General features: G+C 32.2%; 1 protein-coding gene across 1 annotated transcript in view; it reads right to left on the bottom strand.

Moving 5' to 3' along the window:
- Cbl (E3 ubiquitin-protein ligase CBL) overlaps nt 1–21,885 on the bottom strand; it is a 142,140-nt gene that overhangs the window by 17,473 nt on the left and 102,782 nt on the right. Inside the window, exons 4-6 of the mRNA XM_065347038.1 lie at nt 18,511–18,648; nt 11,413–11,632; nt 5,853–6,002 (exon numbers count right to left, since the gene is read on the bottom strand). Of these exons, the coding sequence (XP_065203110.1) occupies nt 5,853–6,002; nt 11,413–11,632; nt 18,511–18,648 (508 nt within the window). The remainder of the gene's footprint in view (nt 1–5,852; nt 6,003–11,412; nt 11,633–18,510; nt 18,649–21,885) is intronic.

Here is a 21,885-nt window from a genome sequence, read left to right as displayed (position 1 = left end):
CGGTTTTTTCTCCAGACACACGAGATGAGACAGTTAAATGTTAAAATCACAACGTCAAGGTGAACCTTTGACAGAATCAATTTTCGTAATCGTCCTGGTGAGATTTTCAACGCAACATTTAAACGTATGAAAAATGAGTTTACTCCTGGGATCAACTTAGGGTTTCAAAAAAGCCAATGTAAGAATTTAATTCTAAACGCGGTGGCGTCGAGATTAATAGATCGTTTAATTTAGCTTATATTATAAGTACCTCGTTGCGTTAGTTTTACGAACAGAAATAGTAGGTAGGTACTCGTAAGATCACGTAGGTAGAGGTAGGTAAGGTACACCTAGATGAAACTGAAAGACGTTGCCGGAATTAAAGGCTACATTTTGGCGTATTTTATATAAAAGCTTTTGCGAGATAAACGAAAAGGCGTAAGGTACCTATAATCAAATAGAAACGTCTAGTTTCGTTCTTTTTCTAATTCTTTCTTTTCTTTCAATTTATCTTTTAATTTTAACACCTTCTTACATTCTGCTTTCTCGTCTGGGTAAAGTTATATGTATGTGTGAGGTGTGTGTATGTGTGTGGATGTGGAATTAGTTACCTTGAAGAAACGAATTTAACACCTTGACAGCAAGTTCGAATTGGATTCTCAAGTTCTCATCTCAGGGCCGTCTAAAAGGTACTCGATCTCAATTCTATTTCGATGGCTAAATATTTCATTACTTGGCAACCTTGTCGAAGGAAAATTTTGAAAAATTCGTTAACATTGATTATGTTTTCCAAGGATGTTTTTTTTCAAAAATTATTATTTATTAGATAAATTTTGGAGGTCAATCTAACACACATCCTACGCAGACAGGATCGTATACAAGGTGTCTGGTGAGTGGATGTCAAAACTTCAGATTTGGATTTATACGACTTGAAAAAAAAACGTATGAACAAGTTGCATATGTTTAAAATTTGAGGGGCAGCCAATCTTTGAAAAAAAAATTGAGAAAAACGTATTTTTGACCGTGAGGACGGGCAGTACTTTGAAAAATGAACAAATTTTGTCATCATGAATTTTTTCCTAACTTTAAAATTGAAGGGGCTAGAAATATTTTGAAAGAAAAAATTGAGAAAAACTTGGTTTTGATCTTGGAAATGGACAGTAGGTACTTTGGAAAATAAAAAAAGTTTAACATTATGAATTTTTTCCCAATTTTGAAATTGAATTAGCCAAAAATATTTTTGACCCCTTCAATTTGAAATTTAGGCAAAATTCATAACGACAAAATTTGTTTATGTTCCAAAGTATCACCTATATTACTTTAGTATCACCCATTCCCAAGGTCAAAAAAACGTTTTTCTCAATTTTTTCTTTGAAAATATTTGTAGCCCTTTCAATTTCAAAATTGGGCAAAAATTCATAATGACTTAATGACAAAATTTGTTTATTTTTCAAAGTAATATTTATTCTGAAGGTTAAAAATACGTTTTTTTCAAAGCTTGGTTGCCCCTTAAATTTTAAAGAAAGGCAACTTGTCCATAACTTTTGTCTTTTCATTCGATATTTAATAATAGCAAAAAAGTGCAGATTTTTTGAGGGGAGAGGACGAAAAATTTGCCAAAAGAAAAAAATACCGATTTTACCGAATAAAATGACAAGTTTTCGAAGTGAAATAAAAGATAAAATCACAATTTTGTCAATTAATAATATGTATAATTCGCATTTGAGCTTATGAAAAATTCTTATTTTCTCTTTTGAATTTATGGAAGTTTCAAAAATGTTTTTTTTTTTTTTTGTTTAGAAAAGAGATAGAAATTGACCCGAGCAAAGCGAGGGCAAAAGCTTTTAAAAATTCGAATTTCAAGAGGTAAAAAAACAACGATGTTTTTGAAAAATTTGTTTACTTTTTTACCTCAAAATTCTAGAACATGAATGACTGTTTTTCAAAAATTTCAAATTTGAAAATGAAAAGCAAAAATTGTGTTTTTTTTATTAGAAAATTTCTTGAAATTTAAATATCTATAGTTAATAGATTTTTATTTTAAAAAAATTCACAGACCCAAGTGAAGTGAGGGCAGAAAATGCCAATAATTTGTATTTTGAGAGGTCAACAATTTTTTGTGGCGACTGATTAGTTTATTTTTTTGACCACATAATTTTAGAATTTGAATGTACTAAAATTGAAAATTTAGATTTTTAAATAGGTAAAAGAAAAGAAAACTGGCCCGAACGAAGAAGCGAGGGCAAAAGCTTGCAAAATTTTTTGTCAGAGATAGTGAAAATAACATGTTTTTTTGGTTTAAACATGACCCCGAGGAGCACCTGGCGATTTCCAGGTAACATCATAGGCCAGTCCGCCACTGATTATATCCAAATCTGAAGTTTTTTTCAACATATACTAAGGTAGAGTATTTATCTGCCTTTTGGATTGAGATCAAACTGTCTCCATAACAAAAATTGAGATCATTAGCTCAAGTATGGGCAATGAACCAAGCGTACACAACCTCAAAGTCAACTATACTTATGACTTACATGAGGTTTCCCTCGAATCGTCCGCTCCCTCACCCCTCCTAAATTAAAAATTTTGTATCTACTCTGAACCTTGAAGTAGGTATCCTAATTAAATTTCACAAAAAATTCATCTTTAAAAGTTGAACCTCCATAATTGTTTATTTGAACAACGATTCACTTTTGCAGACAATTTAAAGAGATCAGCTCTCAAACTTTTTGAAGGAGTTCTCGAAATTTCACTCATGCGAGAAAATGATTCACTACGTTACCTTCGGAGATGGCTGATTTAAACCGAATGAAAAAGAAACAATTTCAGTTCATAATCATGGATAATTTCAAAATTCAGTAGGCAAGATGAAGTAGGTATTTTTTTTTTTTTTTCAGTTTTACCACTTAAAATGATACATTTTTATGATGATCTTGGAAAAAATGCAATTAGGTATTGACCTATTTAAAGAAATAGAAAAAAATTCAGAAAAACTGAAACAATTTTTTTAAAAAATAAGTTTTTCAATTTCCAATTTTGCTACTTTCAGTTTCAGTTTTCCATTCCATGGGAACTAACAATACTGAAAAAAATGATCATGAAACTGAAACGAGAAACCTGTATCTACGGTACTACAACAGGGAGTACGCTAGACCGCCATTTTCTTCCTTGAGCACATTTTTTATAACTCAAAAACTATGCCATTTACAAAAATTTTACACGAGTTTTTTTTTTTGTAAAATATGAAAAAATATGACCAATTATGCAAAAATCTTGAAATTTTATGCAGCAGAACCCAAAATATTGAAAAAATGAAACAAATTGAGAAAAAGGTTTTGTTTTTATATTTTTTCAGATAGGTATCTTTCAACATCTATGGCATAAAATTTCAAGATTTATGCAAAATTGGACATATTTTTTAATTTTCTACAAAAAATGACTCTTGTAAAATTTTTGTAGGTAAATGTCATAGTTTTTTAGTTATAAAGTCCAGCACACCCCCTCAGAATCGAAATTCTAAAGCAGGATATACGAATTGAAAGCTTTATACTCGAAACTGAAACACCTAAGTGAGAAGATGAGGGCAGAAATGAAAAAAAAACAAGTCATCAGCTACTCGCTGATTGCAAGAGAGTTTTTGCATTTGCCTTTCAACTCTGGAGTCTTGATGGGATGATCAACATAATCTCAACTCAGACATTGACCATCAATTCGAAAATTTATTTTTCTGAATTTATTATTTCATTTCTTGTTTATAGAAAGAGGCTCGATTTCTATAAAATTGAATTCAAAAAATTATTTACTGCCATTTAAAAATTGCAAAGAAATTTTTGATGAGTACAGTGCTGAAATTTTAAATCATCATGGACGCAACCAACTGCTGGATACTTTGTCGAATTTGGCGCCAAAATATTATTACTAAGTATTATAATAAAATCGAAATCCTAATCTCTGATTGGCTATGCGTTGAAATACTATTCGCTGATTGGCTGAAAGTTGAGAATTGATGAATTGAAAAACTTCGTAAAAAAGGTTAAGCAAAAACTATAAAAAAAAAAAAAATGAAAATTTTTATTCTATTCCAGTTTTTTTTCAAAATTCGTCCAGTATTTTTTCATTTTTTTTTGTTAGTGCGGTACCACGACTAACGAGGGCATTTTCAGACCTAATACCATCACAGAAGGCGCTCAAGATGCTTCTCTATCTATTTCAATTACTATACAACTAGCTCACCTTTTGACAAAACTAGATTCGAGTTTAAAGAGTCAAAAACACCATTTTTATTTTCATTTTTTTCTCAATCGAATATTTTTAGACAAAACAGACGCACCTTTTTCATCAATTATTGATGAAAAAATCTTGTACTTTACTTTTAATTGATTATTCGAAAACCAGATCAAGAATTTGTGCAGCAATTTCAATTTCAGGATGAAGGTCATTTTACAAAATCGACCAAAAAAACGTTTTCTCATCAATAATACAGCATCATTACCAACTAACAAATCACTAATGATTCATAATACCTACATGCAAAAAGACACGTGTTCACTTACCTGAATCGTTGATATAGGTACGTCAAAACAGGTGATTCCACCCTATTAACCATTTTCAGGAAAATTCCAACTCAATTTGTAGTCATCTTTTTCTCGACTTGTCAAAAATTTCCATAATTCGAAAAAATCGTAGAGACGAATATTCGCATTACATTAGAAAAAATTCATCGTGTTCGAACTCGATTTAAAAAAAAACGCACGTCTTCGTGAATAATTCGAGTGAACGTTCGTATTTTTCCAGCAACGTAAAACAATAATTTTTTTCTCACAAAATTGACATGTTTTTCTCTTCCTTTTTTTCCAATCTTTAAATACTCGTAATATCGATTTCACGTTTCTTTTTTTATTCCATAAAAACCAAACCCGTATCCAATTATCAATTTTCCTAAAAATGGTCAACAGAGGATAAAAGACTAATCATGCTAGAGCTCTAGAAGAAGAAGAAAAAAATAATCAAAATAAAAGCTATCGCTTCGGTAAAAAAAAGAAAGGAAAATATAGGGTTGAAAACATACGCATGATTCGAAGAAGCAAAGCGTAAAAGAGCGAGCTTTGAAAGAAAAAAAAACTACACGCAGCTAACAAACAATAAATATATTTACATAGAGAGAAAGAGAAAAAAAAAGAAATTATTTTTTCATAAAAAAATAATCTTAAAATACTGCTTCACGTTAAAAATTTTCTCATAATCGAGAAACAAAAATTATTAAGTAACATGTGAAAAACATAGGATAACTGTTAATTCTACTAAATTAAATTGAAAAAAAAAACGAAAAAAAAACAGAATACGATTTGAAAATTTGTTCGCTTTGTCATAATTCATAAAATTTATTTAAACTTACAAACGAGCATATTTTTTCTACGAACGAATAAATAAACTCACAGGTTTGTACATGCGAGTTTTTCTACAACGTTGCTGTTGTTGTTTGTTCAATGACGCGAACATAAATTCAAAAAGTACAGCGAATATATCACAATCGTGTATTCAGAATTAACAATTATCTTAATAACGTTTTGACTAAAAAAAAAAAAAAAAAAAAAAAAAAAAAAAAATAGAAAAGAAAAAAAATATAAGGAAAGAAAAAGAAAAAAAATGTTGGTAATATGAGCAGATGAAGCTGGTAAATTCAAAAACACATAAACGATGTTATGTATACTTCGCATTCGTATACGGTATATATACGAGTATGCAAATCATAAGCTATTGTTATACGATGAAAAGGAAAGTGGGTTTTTGGGCTTTCCAAAACAACTTTGAACTAAAAAAAAAAAAAAAAAAATAGCGCAAAAGTAAACTTCAGATTATATTCAATTTTAGGATACCTCGTCATCGAATTCATCGTCGATATCGACGGCGACGGTGCCCGGCTTATGTTGTTTACGCGGATCAAACGGATCGACTACTATTTGCTCGGTTCCTTTTATCTCTGCTCTACAGAACGGACATCCTAAACCGTGGATTTCGCCGCTTTCCTGAAAACAAAAAATAAAGACAAATCTTGGATGAAAATCACAATTCAATCGTACATATTTGAAAATTGAAATCTGGGTTCGCAGAGTTTCCTCTACACGTAGGATTATAAATTTAATAAAATTTTAACCGAAAAATTACAAACTAAATTAATACGTTTCTTCGATGATCTCGATAAAGATCAAAAAGGAAACGAATACGATTGTTTCAAATTCGCAATCGTGACCCAATTCTAATTTCCTTACTTTAATTTCCTCATACTTTGGAGCTGCTATTCAGTTATAAGATCTTGGGTACTTTATAATTTTCAGTTTCCATCGTCTATTTAAATTCATCTGATGTTTGAACAAAATTACCATTATTAAAAAAATAGCGTTTTCAACCCCAGAATTTAGAATAATTTTTAGTCACTTCAAAACTATGTTAAAAACATTCAAATTTCTAATATGTGAGATAGAGGAAAGAGACGAAAAACGGAAGAAGTAATCTGGAGAGAAGTCTAGAAAAACATTGGAACATATATTTTTCAAAATTGAAAAAATTGAAAAAATAAATGAAGAAATAATTGTTTTAAGAAAGAAGGGCTCAAAATTGTTATTCATTGTTGTATAATTTTTTAAAATTCATTTCATTCAAATTAAGTATTAAATTTCGCTAAAAAAAATAACAATCATTTGAGAAAATGAAGGTTTTTAGACATCTTATGGCGTTTTTAAATAAGCAAAGCATTCGTCCACTTGAACAGATAATATCAAGAAAACAAACTGTGAATAATTTTAGAAATCAGATAAAAAAAATGATTTAAAAAAAAATGAAAAAATGCAATGTTTTAGAGATTATTTTGATTTGAAAAAAAAATTGACTCTTTTATTGACAGCAAAGCCTTTGTTGAAAATTCAATGTCATTTCAGAAAATGACACTGTTTTGATATTTGTATTCAAAATTTTTGTTGTTGAAATGGCTTTTGAGTCAGCTTTGTTCGATTTGAATGGAGTGTAACCAAGTGAGATTAGAATGGTAGGTCCTGAAACCGCTTTTTGAATTTTTTCAAAAAAAAATGTTTTTAAGATGATTTTTTAATTTGTGTATGAAATACGTATTTTTTCAAAATAAAATAAACCAGCATTATTTTATGTAACTGCATCAAGTCAACTTGATCACCCTTCCATCAGGGTGTCTACCAAAATTTGATATTCAAAAATCGCGACTTTTCGCGACCTTTTTTTTGCGACCCTTTTTTCGCGACTTTTTCTTCAGAACCCTTCCTCCTCATTTTAACGGAAAATAACCACGTCAAAACGTACGAATGCAAAAACCTATACATGAATACCAATTGCCTAGTTGCCCACACATCTTATATTAAATATCAATTACCTCAAAAATAATTTCAGTAAGTTGGGAAAACATTCGTTAAAATGGGAAAAGACTCATTAAAAGTACTTCATATTATTCACATTTTTCATGATTTTTCCAGCTAATTGACCAGATGGATTCGAACAAATTTCGGAATTAAATTTGTAAAACGATGCTTTCATACTGACAAAAATTTGAATTGTTCTATTGCAAGGTTGGTACTTGAATACCAAATCAAAAATTCACACTTTTTCATGTTTTTTTTAGATTTCTAACAAATCCAAAATATCGATTAATAAACAAACCGTCAGCTATTCGCTGATTACAAGAGAGTTTTTGCATATGTCTTTTGCTGATTGGCTGCTTTAATGGTTTAGGTATGCTTTTTAATCTTTTTTCAACAACTCTTGATGGCACGATCAACATAATCTCACCTCAGACATTAACCATCAATTCGAAAATTAATTTGTCTTCGTATTTTTTCAGTATTTTTGAATGAAATTTCGCATATTTTTTCGTTATTTCACACTTTTTTACACTGATACCAACCGTGCATTGTTTTGGTTCGGTATGTTTCTCGATTTTCTGAAGTTGATTAATTTCACGAAGGCAAAAGCTTTGAAAAAATTGATGACTTGAAAAGTAAAATAACTTCTGCAAAAATTAATTTTTATGACTTCAACAAGTTTTCAAAAGAAAAACAACGTACTCTTGATGTGAGGAGTCAATTTTTCTACTTTGAAACTTTGGTCAGAGAAAGAAAAAGGAAAAAGATGTGGCTGGCGTGAAGCGAGGGAAAGAGCTATCCAAAATTGACAATTCTGAACGGAAAACAACATCATTCTTAAACTCTTCAAGATGCAAAAAGTTGGATTTCATTGCTTTATCCTAAACATCATACACGATCAGCGCATCAAGTCATTTATACTTCCTCAAATACCTCCAGAACAGGCAGGTTTTGTTCCAGGAAGAGGAACAAGAGAACAAATCCTCAACATTCATCAGATAATTGAAAAGGCTCGAGAATTCAACAAAACCATCTACCTCTGCTTCATTGATTAAGAAAAAGCCTTTGACAACGTTAAGTCGAAGATATTATGGGTAAACCTTGGGAAAATGGGAGTACCAAAACACCGGATAGACCTGATGAAGAACCTGTACAAAAACAACAATGCACAGGTTAAGGTAGAAGGGGAATTGACTGATCACTTCAACACCTGCAAAGGAGTGAGACAGGGATGCATTCTCATCAGCCCAATTATGTTCAATGCATTATGGAGAATGGATAATGAAGGAAGCTCTAGAGGGATGGAAGAAAGGAGTTACGCTAGGAGGCAGGAAAACATTGAATCTGATGCGGATGAAACCACAATACTGGCTGAAAACATCAACGACATGAAGGCGATCATGGGTAAGATTGAACAAGTTCCTAGCCAGGGGTCTGAAGGTGAACAAATCAAAGACCAAGATAATAATAACAGACAGGGTGAACGACAACCAACCTGAGCTGTAAGAGATAGATGGAATAGAAGTGGTTCAAAGCTTTGTACAATGTTAGGCTCCCTAATAACCAACAGTGGAGGTTTGGAAGATGAAATAAGAAGGCGTGCATCAATTGCAAAAACAGCTGTAGGAAAACTCTACCGAATCTGGAAAAGCCATGGAATCACCAAGAGAACAAAATTAATGATTGTAAAAACGCTTGTATTCTTAATATTCCTACATGCCTTAGAGACGTGGACAGTGAAGAAAACAGACCAGAGCCGGATAGATGCATTTGAAATGTATTGCTATAGACGAATGCTTAGAATCTCATGGACCAAGAAAAGAACAAACAGATCAACACTGGAAGAGCTAGGTGTGAAAGATAGACTCAGCACCATTATAAGAAGCAGGATCCTGAGATATTTCGGACATATAATGCGGCAAGACAACCTAGAAAAGCTGACTGTACAAGGACAAGTAGAGGGAAAGAGGTCGCGTGGGAGATCGCCCACAAGGTACACAGACCTTATCAAAAAGGCTACAGGGCTCACCCTTAGAGAATGCACCAGACAGGCCGAAGACAGAGAAGGTTGGAGGCAGCTGATCCGGGAGGCTCCATAGTCACAATGCTCAGATACAAATGAACGATGAAGAAGAAGATCATTTATTAGTTTTCATATGCACACCTACCTATTTTTAAAAATATGAACAAGACTTGAGCATGGCGGGGTCAAAAGCTTTCAAAAATTCACAATTTTTCATTTTTTTTTTTTTTTTTTTTTTTTTTTTTTGGTAGTTTAGGACATGGTTTTTATATTTTCAAAAAGAACTAACTTTGGAAAAAATTGGAAATTTTTTTAGAATTTTCGACAAAAAATGGGGAATTTTTAATGTAATTTTAGCAGACATTGCGACTTTCTGGCAGTTTCGAATGGAATTCTTGAAACGACCCTTTTTGGAAAATTTCAACGAAACATTTTTTTTATGAGAAAGGTCAATTTTGGTAAAAATCGCGACTTTAGCGACTTTTTCGCGATTTTTGCGACCTATTATCGAAATCGCGACTTTTTCACGACTTTCGCGACCTGGTAGACACCCTGTTCCTACCCCTTATTTCGAAAATGACCGATTTTTAGTCATTCTAAAGCCCCCAGTTGGCTTTCAATTTTCTACGTAATTTAAAATCATTCTAGATGGACTAAAAATGAGTTATTACATCACCTACAAATTTGATTGGTGCTTATTGGACATTTTCTAAATCATTTTAAATGGCCACCAATAAATTATATAGACGTGCCTGTTCAAAAAAATAAATATTTTCAACCAATTTGGAAATTCGGGAAAAAATTTAAAAAACTGGATTTTCAAAAAGAGTATACAATTTTATACAAAATAATTAAAATCCGGTGGATTCCTTCCAAATGTAAGTATGTACTTTAAAAACGCATTCGATAAAAATTTTCGCCACATATTGAAATAACAAAACGCCTCACACGCCATAACACGGATTTTTCAATAACGCTAAAAAAAGAAAAATATTCAAATTACCAACAATTTTCTACGCGATTTGAATCCATCATCAGGATTCGCATTTTCCAGTATTTCAAAACACATTCCAGAAAACATCCGAATAAAAAAATCTTCTTCGAAAATATAAATAGGCTACTAAACGAGCCCTTACCTATCTACATTCTACATACGTACAGTCGTACATAACCTTACTCGCATATTTTCACTCACCACCACATCGTTCAAATCTCCCAAAAAAAAATCACCAAGCACGATTACACCAAACCGAGACGATAAAATTGGCGATACCATTAGCTCCTTTTTTGTACCCTCGAGTACTCCGTTGGCCGCATTTATCGCGATAAAACGTACAAAAAACAACCCCAACAGATGCTGGAAATTAGAAATTTCGCAGTTTTGAAAGACGTAGTACTTACGTAAAGTAGTCGAACAGACGAACAGAAATAACAAGACGAACGTCGAAAGCCATTCTCCATCTCGAGGCTAGTTTAAATATCGTCAACTGCTCGACATAATATAATAATGGAATAGACACTTGTGTTTTAACGCCTGCTTCAGCGCCTTTTATTTATAATAATATTTCGCAAAATGGTACCAACTAGGTTGACTCGTCGGTTCGGTACTCGTGCATTGTACTTCGCGAGAGACTCCGAGAGAGTATAATTCGTTAAGTAAATAAAATTCGATAATACGAGCTAACGTAACGTCTCTCTCAAAGTTCGGTCGACGTAGTTGTTGAAATAGCCTAATGAGAGGTACTTTATTCAGGATTTTGTAAAATTTACTCGAGCGACGAGAAAGTTTCATCTTGTTAATGACCTCGTTAAGGTTTTATAATTTTCGCCACGATGAGTAGGATAACTCGGGAGGAGGGATTATAAAAAAATAAAATTATGACCCAAAAAAAACACACACACACAGCGAGTGGAGCAAACTAAAGCTGTCATTTTTTTTATCCCCATCCTAATATAATACATATACCATATCATAATATCGTACATAAACTATACGAGTACAACAAAGCTTGATAATATCATACACACCTGCCACGAATTCAGACATGGTACGCACAACAAATGCCCGCATGGCTCTAATCTAATATCTTTGTCATTTTCGGCGCATATTTTACATAATTGAAAAGTCGAGCCCATCTCGCAATATAATTCGTATTGCTCTTGCGTAACTTTAATATGATCTTCAGTCGTTGTTTGCACAGCCCACGTTAAATCTGGATTCGAATTTCTGCCGTCAGGATACAGGTAACTATAACAAAATACACAGATAAACTCGTATTAATTGAAAATTAATCGTCCGAATTACATAGTCGACGGAATCGATTTCAATACCTCGATTACCGAAGCTTTAACGTATGTGTAGTTAACCTAATTTGATTGTTGTATAGGTAAATTTAACTCTGTATAGTTTCGCATTTATAGAGATCGTCGAAGCGTTATTGATTCTTGACAAGGGAAGTAATGAAGTATTCCAATCGGCATAAAATTTTTTGAACCGAACAAAGGGGAATTGAAAGAGGACAACAAATTATACTATCAACCAAAATTTCAAACGCTGAAATTCATTTTTCCACGATTGAAAGAATCGCAAGGATGGTAAATCCGAGTTTATAGGGGTTGAATTTCAATCTCACCCCATTTACAGCATTTTTTCCAAATCTGGAGAAACAGAAAATCTGCTGGAGGCTCCAGAAACATGTGAAAAAAATTCCCCTCCCCTCAAATTAAAATTATAGCACGAAAAATGGTATTTCTGGTCAATTTGTTGACAAATTGCGGCAGAGGGAAATTTTTTTCAAATATTCGTCTACATATTGATAAAATATCTCAAAAATGCAAAAATTTTCTTTTTTTTTAGGTTTCTCATGGTATTTTTGCAATAAGTGCCAAACTTGTAATTTTTTTTCTCGAAAATGAAAAAAATCCCAGTCCAATTTTTTAACATGTTATTCTACATAAAAAGCACTAAAACTGAGAATTTTTCAGAATTTTTACTCGCGGATATCGTGGTTATATTTAAATTATAAGTTTTCAAAACGATTTTTTTAGGTTTTCGAAAGTGGCAACACTGATTTTGACATCATTCGTCGATTACCCTCTCAAAGTACTAGGTATGTACAATTTGAAAAAAAAATCAAAATTCTATACCACGTACAACCAGAGCAATTCACAACCGAAATTTTCCATTTTCGGCCATTTTGGAGAACTTGGAAGTCCCACAGCTCCGCTAAAAAAATCGGAAAAATGTCCTTGCGTCGTTCATTTGCCATCGTTTGATGACCTCTACACATGATCTAATTTTGAAAAAAGTCGAAGACTCCCTCGTGAAAAAAATCCGTCGATTTTGTAAGTCAATAATTTTTCATACCCCCCCCCCACCCCGACATCACAAAAAATTGATTTTCACGTTTAAAAAGTCCTCTTTTTGTTCCAACGTTGTCGAGCAAAAGTCGTGTTATTTGTGTTTATAATGTTCTGTTTTTTTTTTTTTTGCAAAATTTTCCCAAGTCAAAGAGTGTCAATTTGAAATATCAAAAAGCGCAATTTTAGGTTTAATAACAAAAAAGTGCCCATTTTTGTCAAAATTTTTAAAAAGTGTGCATTCCTAGTAAAATACTTAATTGTCAAAAGGGTTTAATTTTTGCCAAAATTTTCAAAAAATGCTCATTCCTGGTAAAATTGTCAATAGGGTCTAATTTTTGTCAAAATTTTCAAATAGTCCTGTTCTTGCCAAGATTGCTGGAAAAAATCATGTTTTGGCTAATCGTCAAAAAATCCCATTTTTCAATCAAATTATCAGAGAGTGTCAATTTTTGGCAAGTTGACGAAAAATAATTGTAATGTTTTTTCATCAAAATTTTCAGGAAGTGTTTTTTGATAAAATAATCAAATGATCGTAATTTTTGCCAAAATTGCTCAGAAATTTGTGCTTTTTATTGCCAAAACGTCCAAAAAGCACTCATTTTTGCCTTGCAGGCCTAAAAAGTTGTTTTTTTTATTTCAAAGTTTGCCAAACAACTTTATGTTCTACATCGCCTCATTCATCGTTCATTCTGCTGAAAACTCCTCGTGAAAATTTTTAAATTTTTGTTTTTTCTTTCTATGTAATATAATACATCGTGAAAATCACCTAATCCGTCGTACGTTTCTTATTGAATCGTATGGTACATTTTTCTGTCGTGCAATCCTCTTTTTCATCGTGCGAAACCCCTATTTCAAAGTAACGATAAATTGCACTATTTTCTAATTTTAAATCAAATTTGAATTCTCAAACGCTCGCCAAAACTCGAAAAATGAATTTCAGCATCTGAAATGCTATTGGTTGGTAGTATACGTATTTTGTAGTCTTCTTTCGATTTCCTTTTGTCCGGTTCAAAATTTTTTACCAGTTGGGGTACTTCCCTTGTGAGTAACACTAATAAGGAAAGCCAAAAAAAATAAAAGAAAGAACCCACGCTGAACACAATGCGATTTTTTTTCTTCGTTATTAAAATATCCTTCGTATAATAAAAATTAACAAAAGAACTCGCGAAACAAAAAGTCGAGTTTTGTGAGAAAAAACGTAATTGCGGTCGATGTTCTTTTGAAACATTTTCCGATATCGTTCGCGAAATTGAAGGAAAAAAACAACGAAAAAATATGTACGACGAAAAGTTGAAGAAGAAAAAATACGAAGGAAAAAATCAACCGAAATATTAAAATTGATTTCTTTTGGCTTTCAAGTATGTAACTTTAAAAAATCAAACTTTCAAGAATGGAATCTAAAAAATGCTAAAAAAAGAAAGATTTTAAAAAACATCCAAAATCCAGATTCTCGAAAATCTGTCAAAATCCGTGTAAAAAAGACATTTCGCGATTGCTAATATGTAGATCTTGACTTTCCTAATGTTTGATGTAAGTTGGAATACTCTGTCTCATGGCTAAAGTACAAACAAAAAATTGTTTTTCAAACTTCTGTGAACAGTTTACCGTTCATTTCAAGCAAATGTAAGAAGGGTTAGGGTAGTGAGAGAAAAGAAAAGAGTACACGTTGTACACACTTAATCCCAAACTGTTTCGGATAAGTCGACGTTTATTAATGAAAAGTAACGTCAATATAGCGGTCGTTTGAAAAAAAAACAACACCTCGAATACTTTCATTCATTTTCTGTCTTTTTTTTCTACACCGCCTCAAAAGCGAGTATTAATTTTAGTCGTTGAAACTTTCAAAACACGTCGAGTATCGGTGTTATTTTGCTATGTTCTTCGTCGGTGTATATCAATTTCTCGAGATTGTTCCTGTCAAAATCAATCATCCGCGTTCATCCCTAGCACCTGGTCACCTGATGTGTTTTTTCTTTTTGTACATATTTCTATCTCTGTTTATACCTAATTCTATATAAAAATGATCATTTATATGGAGTATTTAAAAATACGTAGAAGATAATACGTTTTCATTTCGCACAACTGGCAAAGAAAGCATCCAAATTGGTACAAAAATTTTTGAACCCGAATGGAAATCGAAATAAGCCCCCAAAGGCCAAAATACACATCCAGCGAAAATTGAAAAAGACGAAATTCTACTCATACATTTTTAGATAATTTTTAAAAATTAAAGTTTGAGAAAAAAAGTTTTATCAAATTGACTTGAAAGGCTAACATTTGACTTAAACCTTATTTTTGACTTCCCGAGTCGATTGGTAATGATTTCCTTCTTTGTGATTTCCAATCTTTTTGTGTTGGTTAAAATCCAAAATTTTCAACTTTTTTTCAAAAATAAGCGCGAAAGAAAATCTTGAATATGAATCGGCACAAAAAGGTTTTGAAGATCAAAAGGGTTGCAAATGATGACACATCTGGGTTCACTTACAGTGTTTTTCCGAAAACTGGAGAAACTGAAAATCCGCTGGAGGCTACAGAACGGTTTGAAACCATTACCAATTGACTCGGAAGGTCGAAAATAAAATACAAACTCAGCATTTCGTGTCAATTTGATCAAATTTCGTTTTTTTTTTCATAAAAAAGAGGCAAATTTTTTAAAAAATTGAAAAATGAATTTAAGCTCCTGAAATTTTTACTGGTGATGGTGCGTTCTGGTATTCTCTTTTGATTCCCCTTTGTTTATCCAGTTCAAAAAATTGTTGTATCGGTTGAGCTTGAGATACTTCCCTCGCCTTTTTTGCGAAATACTCGTATAGTAGGGCCTTCTACATCTTTGAAATATGTATTCCATATAATTCATCTGATGAGAAATGTCAATCTATGATTCTTGTGAGAGCTATTACCTACCACCAATACCACCATTCTCCCCCACATCCAGTTTTTTTACAACGACACCGATTACAAATTTTATACTTGTAAGACGTAAAATAAAATCAAAGAAAAAAACGTCGTTGATAATAGGTATCAAATTTTCAACTATCAGCTATTTGTTGATTGCAGGAAGATTTTTGCGTTTGCTTTTTACAGAATTTTTCTTCAAATAACTCTTGATTACAAGGTTATAAAATAGCCGCACAATTTAGCATCAGTTTAAAAATTTATTATCCGTTTCTTGACAGAAAGATGTTTGACCTTCATAAAAATTAAATTCGAAAAATATTTTTAACAATTTCAACAGAATATCAGAACAAAATTTCACAAATCGTATTCGATTCGAAGCCTACAGCGAGATAATGATTTCTCTGTTTCTTTCAAAAGATCTAAAATCACTCGAGGCTATTTTCAATAATTTCGAAATCCATCGTTCCAATGAATTCTAACCAGACAAATCAAATGTTATTTTGAGCATGAAATCTACCATAATTGGAATAGCCAAGAATCAAGTAATCATCTTCTTTGAGGTTTTTCAACTCAAAAATGCACAGTCATTTTTAATACAGGAACTTCGTTAAAACATAGAAAGTAGTGAAATGGGAATTTTTATAAACGAATGTTTCCCAGAGTATCCAAAAATACACTCCAAGATGAAATTTTAGGGGCTGCATTTCCATTTTTCGATTTTTGGCAAATTTATAGTAATTCGAATTCCAGCCATTTTTTTTTTAAACAAAATGAGAATGTGACCAAAATGAGGTAAAAAGGTGTAATTTGCTTTATACGTTGTTTTCGACCTCCAGAAATTGTTGTGCAGCAACTTCAAGCTGTTTTGAAGCATCTGGCGGATTTTTGAATTTTCCAGCATCTCAAAAAATGTCATAAAAAAATCCAAAATGAAATTCAGCGTACTTGTGTAGGGCAGTGGTCTAATACTATTAGACTTCATTATGCTAGTTCAAATTCATATTACTTGATACGTTTTGTTAAGAACTGAACAATTCAACAATTTACTGAAAGCTCCAGATAGCTCAAACTTAAAACGGTAAATCCTGAATTTCATTGCGGCCTCTTTTTATCACAAATTATTCTAAAACAGGAAAATCCAAAACACCGGTGGAGGGTCCACAACAGTTCGAAACCACCACCAGTCCAATTTTGGGAGATCAAAAACAGGGCACAAACCAAATTTCAGCGTTTTACTTCAGTTTTATTATTTCGATTTTTTAAAAGAAAAACAGATAGGTACCTACATGAAATCGAAAACATAATCTATCGCTGAAAATCTGGGCTAGCGGGGTATTTTAAAGCGCCTTTCAATTTTTCTCAATTTGATGGAAAATTTTTTCTGTTGGTTGGGATGCTTTGTCCAAAAAAAAAAATCATTCGAAGAGTTCGGTTCATATTCGCTGAAATGTTGAATTTTTAAATTGGGCACCTTATTTGAAGTAAATGAAAAATTGATGAAAATCAATTCTTTTGCTGCCCAAAGTCAATTTCCAAACATTAAAAAAATCTAAAATAGCAAACAGAACTCGGAAATCCTACTGGAAGCTCTAAATCAGCTGAAAATAACAATTTCAAACAAAAATGTCGAACAGTTACGAGAAATGAAAAAAAAAAACTAAAATACAAATCGACAACTGATAAATAATTTCAACCCCATACCGTTGAATTGGTATAGAAAAGTGATAGGAAAAGCCTCCGAAATCATTTTCTCGATAATTTTTTTCATTCACGTCAATTCATTTTCCGACATTTTTCCCGGCAAAAAACCATCATCGTCGGACATTCGGTCATAAAATTTTCAAACATCTCCGTTCGAAATGATTCTTTTATCCTTATGAAAAATGAATTCGAAATAAACCCAAAATCAGCAGAAAATAATACCTACGTACTAACGGATCAAAGAAAAACCCTCTATTATTTACATCTCATCGATTATAGACCAAGTTTTCCATTCACAATAGCTTCAAAATAGAACCGTATTGCCGCCCAGATGAAAATTTTCCATCTCGAGAATGCTTCACACCCGTCACCTATTATACACACTATAAGCTGAGAATTAGAGTAAATATTCATCAACAAGAACCTTTACTTTGAATACCTTCTAATTTAAATAATCAAAAAGTAGCAAACTGTCGAGAAAAAAACACCGACGGTGCGACATTTTGCCACGAATAAAAAAATGCGGTAAAAAACTTTTACTTACGTCAAATTAATATTCTAAAGATTTCTCTTTTATAATACCTTTTTTTTTCTCTAACGAATCGATCCCTCCGGTGAAAAGTTTTACTTTCGGGGTTTTTATTTCATTATGAAACAAGGTCGACTCGACTCGAGCAAAACTCATTCAAACCTTTTCGCTGCAGCACATAGTATAGGAGCTAAAGCGAACAACGACGTAATTTAGAAGCTTTTTATCAACATCCGAGCGATGAGGTCTGTTCTGTTTACAGCGACGAATTTTCAATTTACTTAATATCGCAGTTATGAATGGAGCAGAGCAATTTTCATGCTATCTCTTTCTAACACCATTTGACAATTTCCAACGCTTTAAGCGCCGATACACCGACGACAAAACTATAGAGGAAAGTTTATCACCCAAAACTCCGAGATGAAAAATATCGTTGAGGGCGAAGATCGCACACGATGAAATAATAAAATACGACACAATACGTCGCATAGCGTAAAAACCCAAGTTATGTACCTCGAGTCGATAAATAAAATTTTAAGTACTTGCTACCGTCTATATTACACATAGGTGATTAGGTATAGGTATACACATAATATATATCTGAGTGGAATAGGTATAGTAGGTACAATACTTACAATCCTTCTCTATATCCATCTAGTAAAGCTTGGCATAAAGATTTATTTTGTGGAATGGTTTGTAAAATATCACCTTCAGCTGTTACATAGCCAATAGCCCATTGGCCGAGTCTTGTGCAGCTTAATCGAAAAACGTAACTGAAACGCAATAATACAAAAATATCGTTTAAAAATTTCTCCCTCGTAAATTTACCGAGTAGGTAAACGTAAACGTATTTAAACTTTAGAGTAAACTTATGCTAGATAAATATCGCCCTCACTTTCCTTTTGATCCCCCCTCGCTTCATCACCATCGCTAGTTTGTTTTCCTGTTTTGAATAAATCCTCGTTTCCGGTACGAAAATAATTATTTTTGTAATTATTGCAACTCTGAATGAAATTATTCGACGATGATAATGATAACCAAAGTTCGAAGTTCTTTTAAATAAATTCTAATATCTATGCACGTTGTTTTGTTTTTCCTTTTCGTATAATTAGGTAATGTAATAGATATGCAGGGAGTTCTGCTGAACGTTTGCTATACCTACTTTGCATTTGAGCGAAAATGAACTTTGAGCAACCAAAATCACGTAGTATGAAGAAGCTGGACTGAAGGAAGCACTATTTCCAAATTTTCAGAAATTTCTCCTCAAAAGGGAGGTATTTCAATCGATAGAAAAACTTAGGGTCCAAACGAAGTTCAATCGAAAGAACACACAAAAATACTCCACAAATCAAAGTTAATTCATTCTTCAAATTTGGGTCAAAAAAGCAAAAAAAAAAATCCAAAATTTTACCTAATTGAGCTAGAAAGTTGAAATTTGGTAAACACCTTATTCTTGACCTGATTAAAACCATTAAAAGCCGTTTCAAGCAGTTTAGAGCAATTCTGGAGCCTCCAGAAAATTTATAGAAATTACAATTTCTACAAAATATTGCACTCGTATGTTAGAAAGCTGAAGTTTAGTACATACATCTCACATTTTTTCACCACACAAATTGACTGAAGGAGCTTCCGAGTCATTATGGAGCTTCCAGCGACATTTCGAGAACTCCGGTTATCCAAAAAATGTCATAAAATCTATTAAAATGAACTTTTTTGGATATCTTAAATTTTTCAAATACAGCTAGAGGCTTCAAAATGACTTGAAACCTCCTTCAGTCGATCTGAGAGAATGAATAAATATGGTATGTGCTAAATTTCAACCTAATCGGGAGAAATTTTAAAGAAATTGCAACTTTCAAAAATTTACTGAAGGCTATAGAGCTGCTTAAAAGGATTTGAAATTGCTTCCAATCGTTTTGGAAAGTTAAACACTGGGAGAAAACTAAATTTTAGCTCTCCAGCTCAATCGGATAATTTTTTTTTTTACTTTTTGACCCATTGATTTTTAAAAATTTGCCAAAAATTAAATAATGAATTCCGCCACTTGTAATGTTGATAGGCAAATTATGAACAATAGATTGGAAAATTGTGATGTGACACGCTTATTCTTCTTATATGGAGGGAGGGAATGAGAGCGGTGTGTCTGAAAAATTCAGTTGTGTCTGGAACTATACACTCTGAAGTTAATAGCAACCAACAATCAACATGTCACATTACATTTTCGAACCTTTTTTTTTTCAATTTGGGAGCTCAGATATTCGATTCAGCGCCTTTGGAAGTTATTGCACCATATTTTCGTGATTTTTCATGGTTTCTTTTCAAAATTGGGGAAAGGCAAAGGGCGAATAAAGGCCGGATCGAAGAAATCAGTAAACATTCGGACTTGGTTCCTTGAAATTGACTTTTCAACTTTTTTTTTTGAATTTCAATCAAAATTTTGAATTCTTGCACTCCCAAGGATGTTGAGATCCCATTTTGAAAATTAGTTAATTGAAAAAGCTAAAAGATAAAAAATCATCTACATAGTGACAATTCCACTTCATGAAAAACGGAGCTTACACTGGAAGTAAGTTCAACTTTGAATTTTTTTGATTTCGACTAAGCGTACTAATTCTGAATCTTTGATTTACATATTCTTTTTGAAACTTCGCAAATAGATTTGCTACAAGTTGAATCATTCTCGAAAAATGAGCCATCAAAGCAGAGCAGTTTCGTACAAAATCGCCAATGCATGAGTGAAAATTATGAGGTTTGCTTCCACACCTCCCCACCTCCTCCAAGAGTTGAGACAATATGTTGATGGTTAATAGTTCAACTCTACACCGGGAGGGATGTGTGAAAAAAAATTCCAATGAAGGGGCGAGGCCTCGATTTTATTTTTGCTTTTTGCTTCTTGTAGGAAATAAGTCGGCCATAACCTGATGATTTTCAACATTTCAAAAAAAAAAAATGGCAACGAAGAGTACTTGGTGAATTTGAACACAGATCTTAAATTAATCTTTAAACACACAAAATATAGGTATCTGAAACATGGCACGACGAAGGATTCTCTGCCAGTAAATTTTTCTTCAGAAAATAAGCGAAATTGGTTCATTTTTCATTATTTTGCTGAAACCAAGATCCAATCTTATTCAGAATTCATGGTGTATTCCAAAGTGAAAATTTTCCCTCTCCCCAAATAAATCAAAAAAAAAATGGAATTAATCAAAGTCGGTAACTTTTTTCTTTCAATTTCCCATTTCTGATCAGAATTTATCTAAATATCCTCCCTTTTTGAGAAAATGTCTTTCTCGTCTCCCAAATAAAGTTGGCCTCCTACATATTACATATATTCCCTCCAAAATTGAAGAAAAAACAAAAACATTGTTTGGAGAGCCGAAGAAAGTTGTATCTTCAAAAAAAAACTGGCCTAGTGTTTCGTTTGAATTAAGAATCATTTACCTAGTCATTTTCACGTTCAGTGTTTTTCTGCAGCGTTCGTGCTTTGATTTTTGAATCACGAATCTGAATTATTCTGGATTCACTTCCTAAGTTGTAAAGGCGAATAGCCCTACATGCATTTTTACTTTCTTTATTCAATTCAATTAATTTTTTGTTAAATTTTTCGTAAGTACATTAATACATAATATTTACTTTGATTTTTTTATTGATCAAATTTATTCCAAATTTTCCAAATTATTTTAAAATTAATTTGAAAAAAAATCAAAATAATTGGAATGAAGTTTTAAATTAATTTTTAGTCAATTTTATTTTATCAAGAGTTAATCTATTTAGGTTTTTTAGTGACTCGTTTTGTAATTAATAATTGAATAAGGTATTATAATTAATTAATTATACACCTATATTTTTTAATTTTTAGAATAATTTTTAAAATAATTTTTTTTGGAATAAACTTTAAATAAGTTTTACTCCAAATTACCGATTTCAGGGTGTCTAACAAAATCTGAAAACTAAAAAGAAGGACATTGGAAGGACCTTTTGGAAGGATATTTTCAAAATTAAAAATGCAC

This window comes from Planococcus citri, chromosome 1 (assembly GCF_950023065.1).
Source record: "Planococcus citri chromosome 1, ihPlaCitr1.1, whole genome shotgun sequence".
Lineage (NCBI taxonomy): Eukaryota > Metazoa > Arthropoda > Insecta > Hemiptera > Pseudococcidae > Planococcus > Planococcus citri.
The sequence above is the reverse complement of the archived record's forward strand: the minus strand, read 5'-3'. Positions and strand labels throughout refer to the sequence as shown.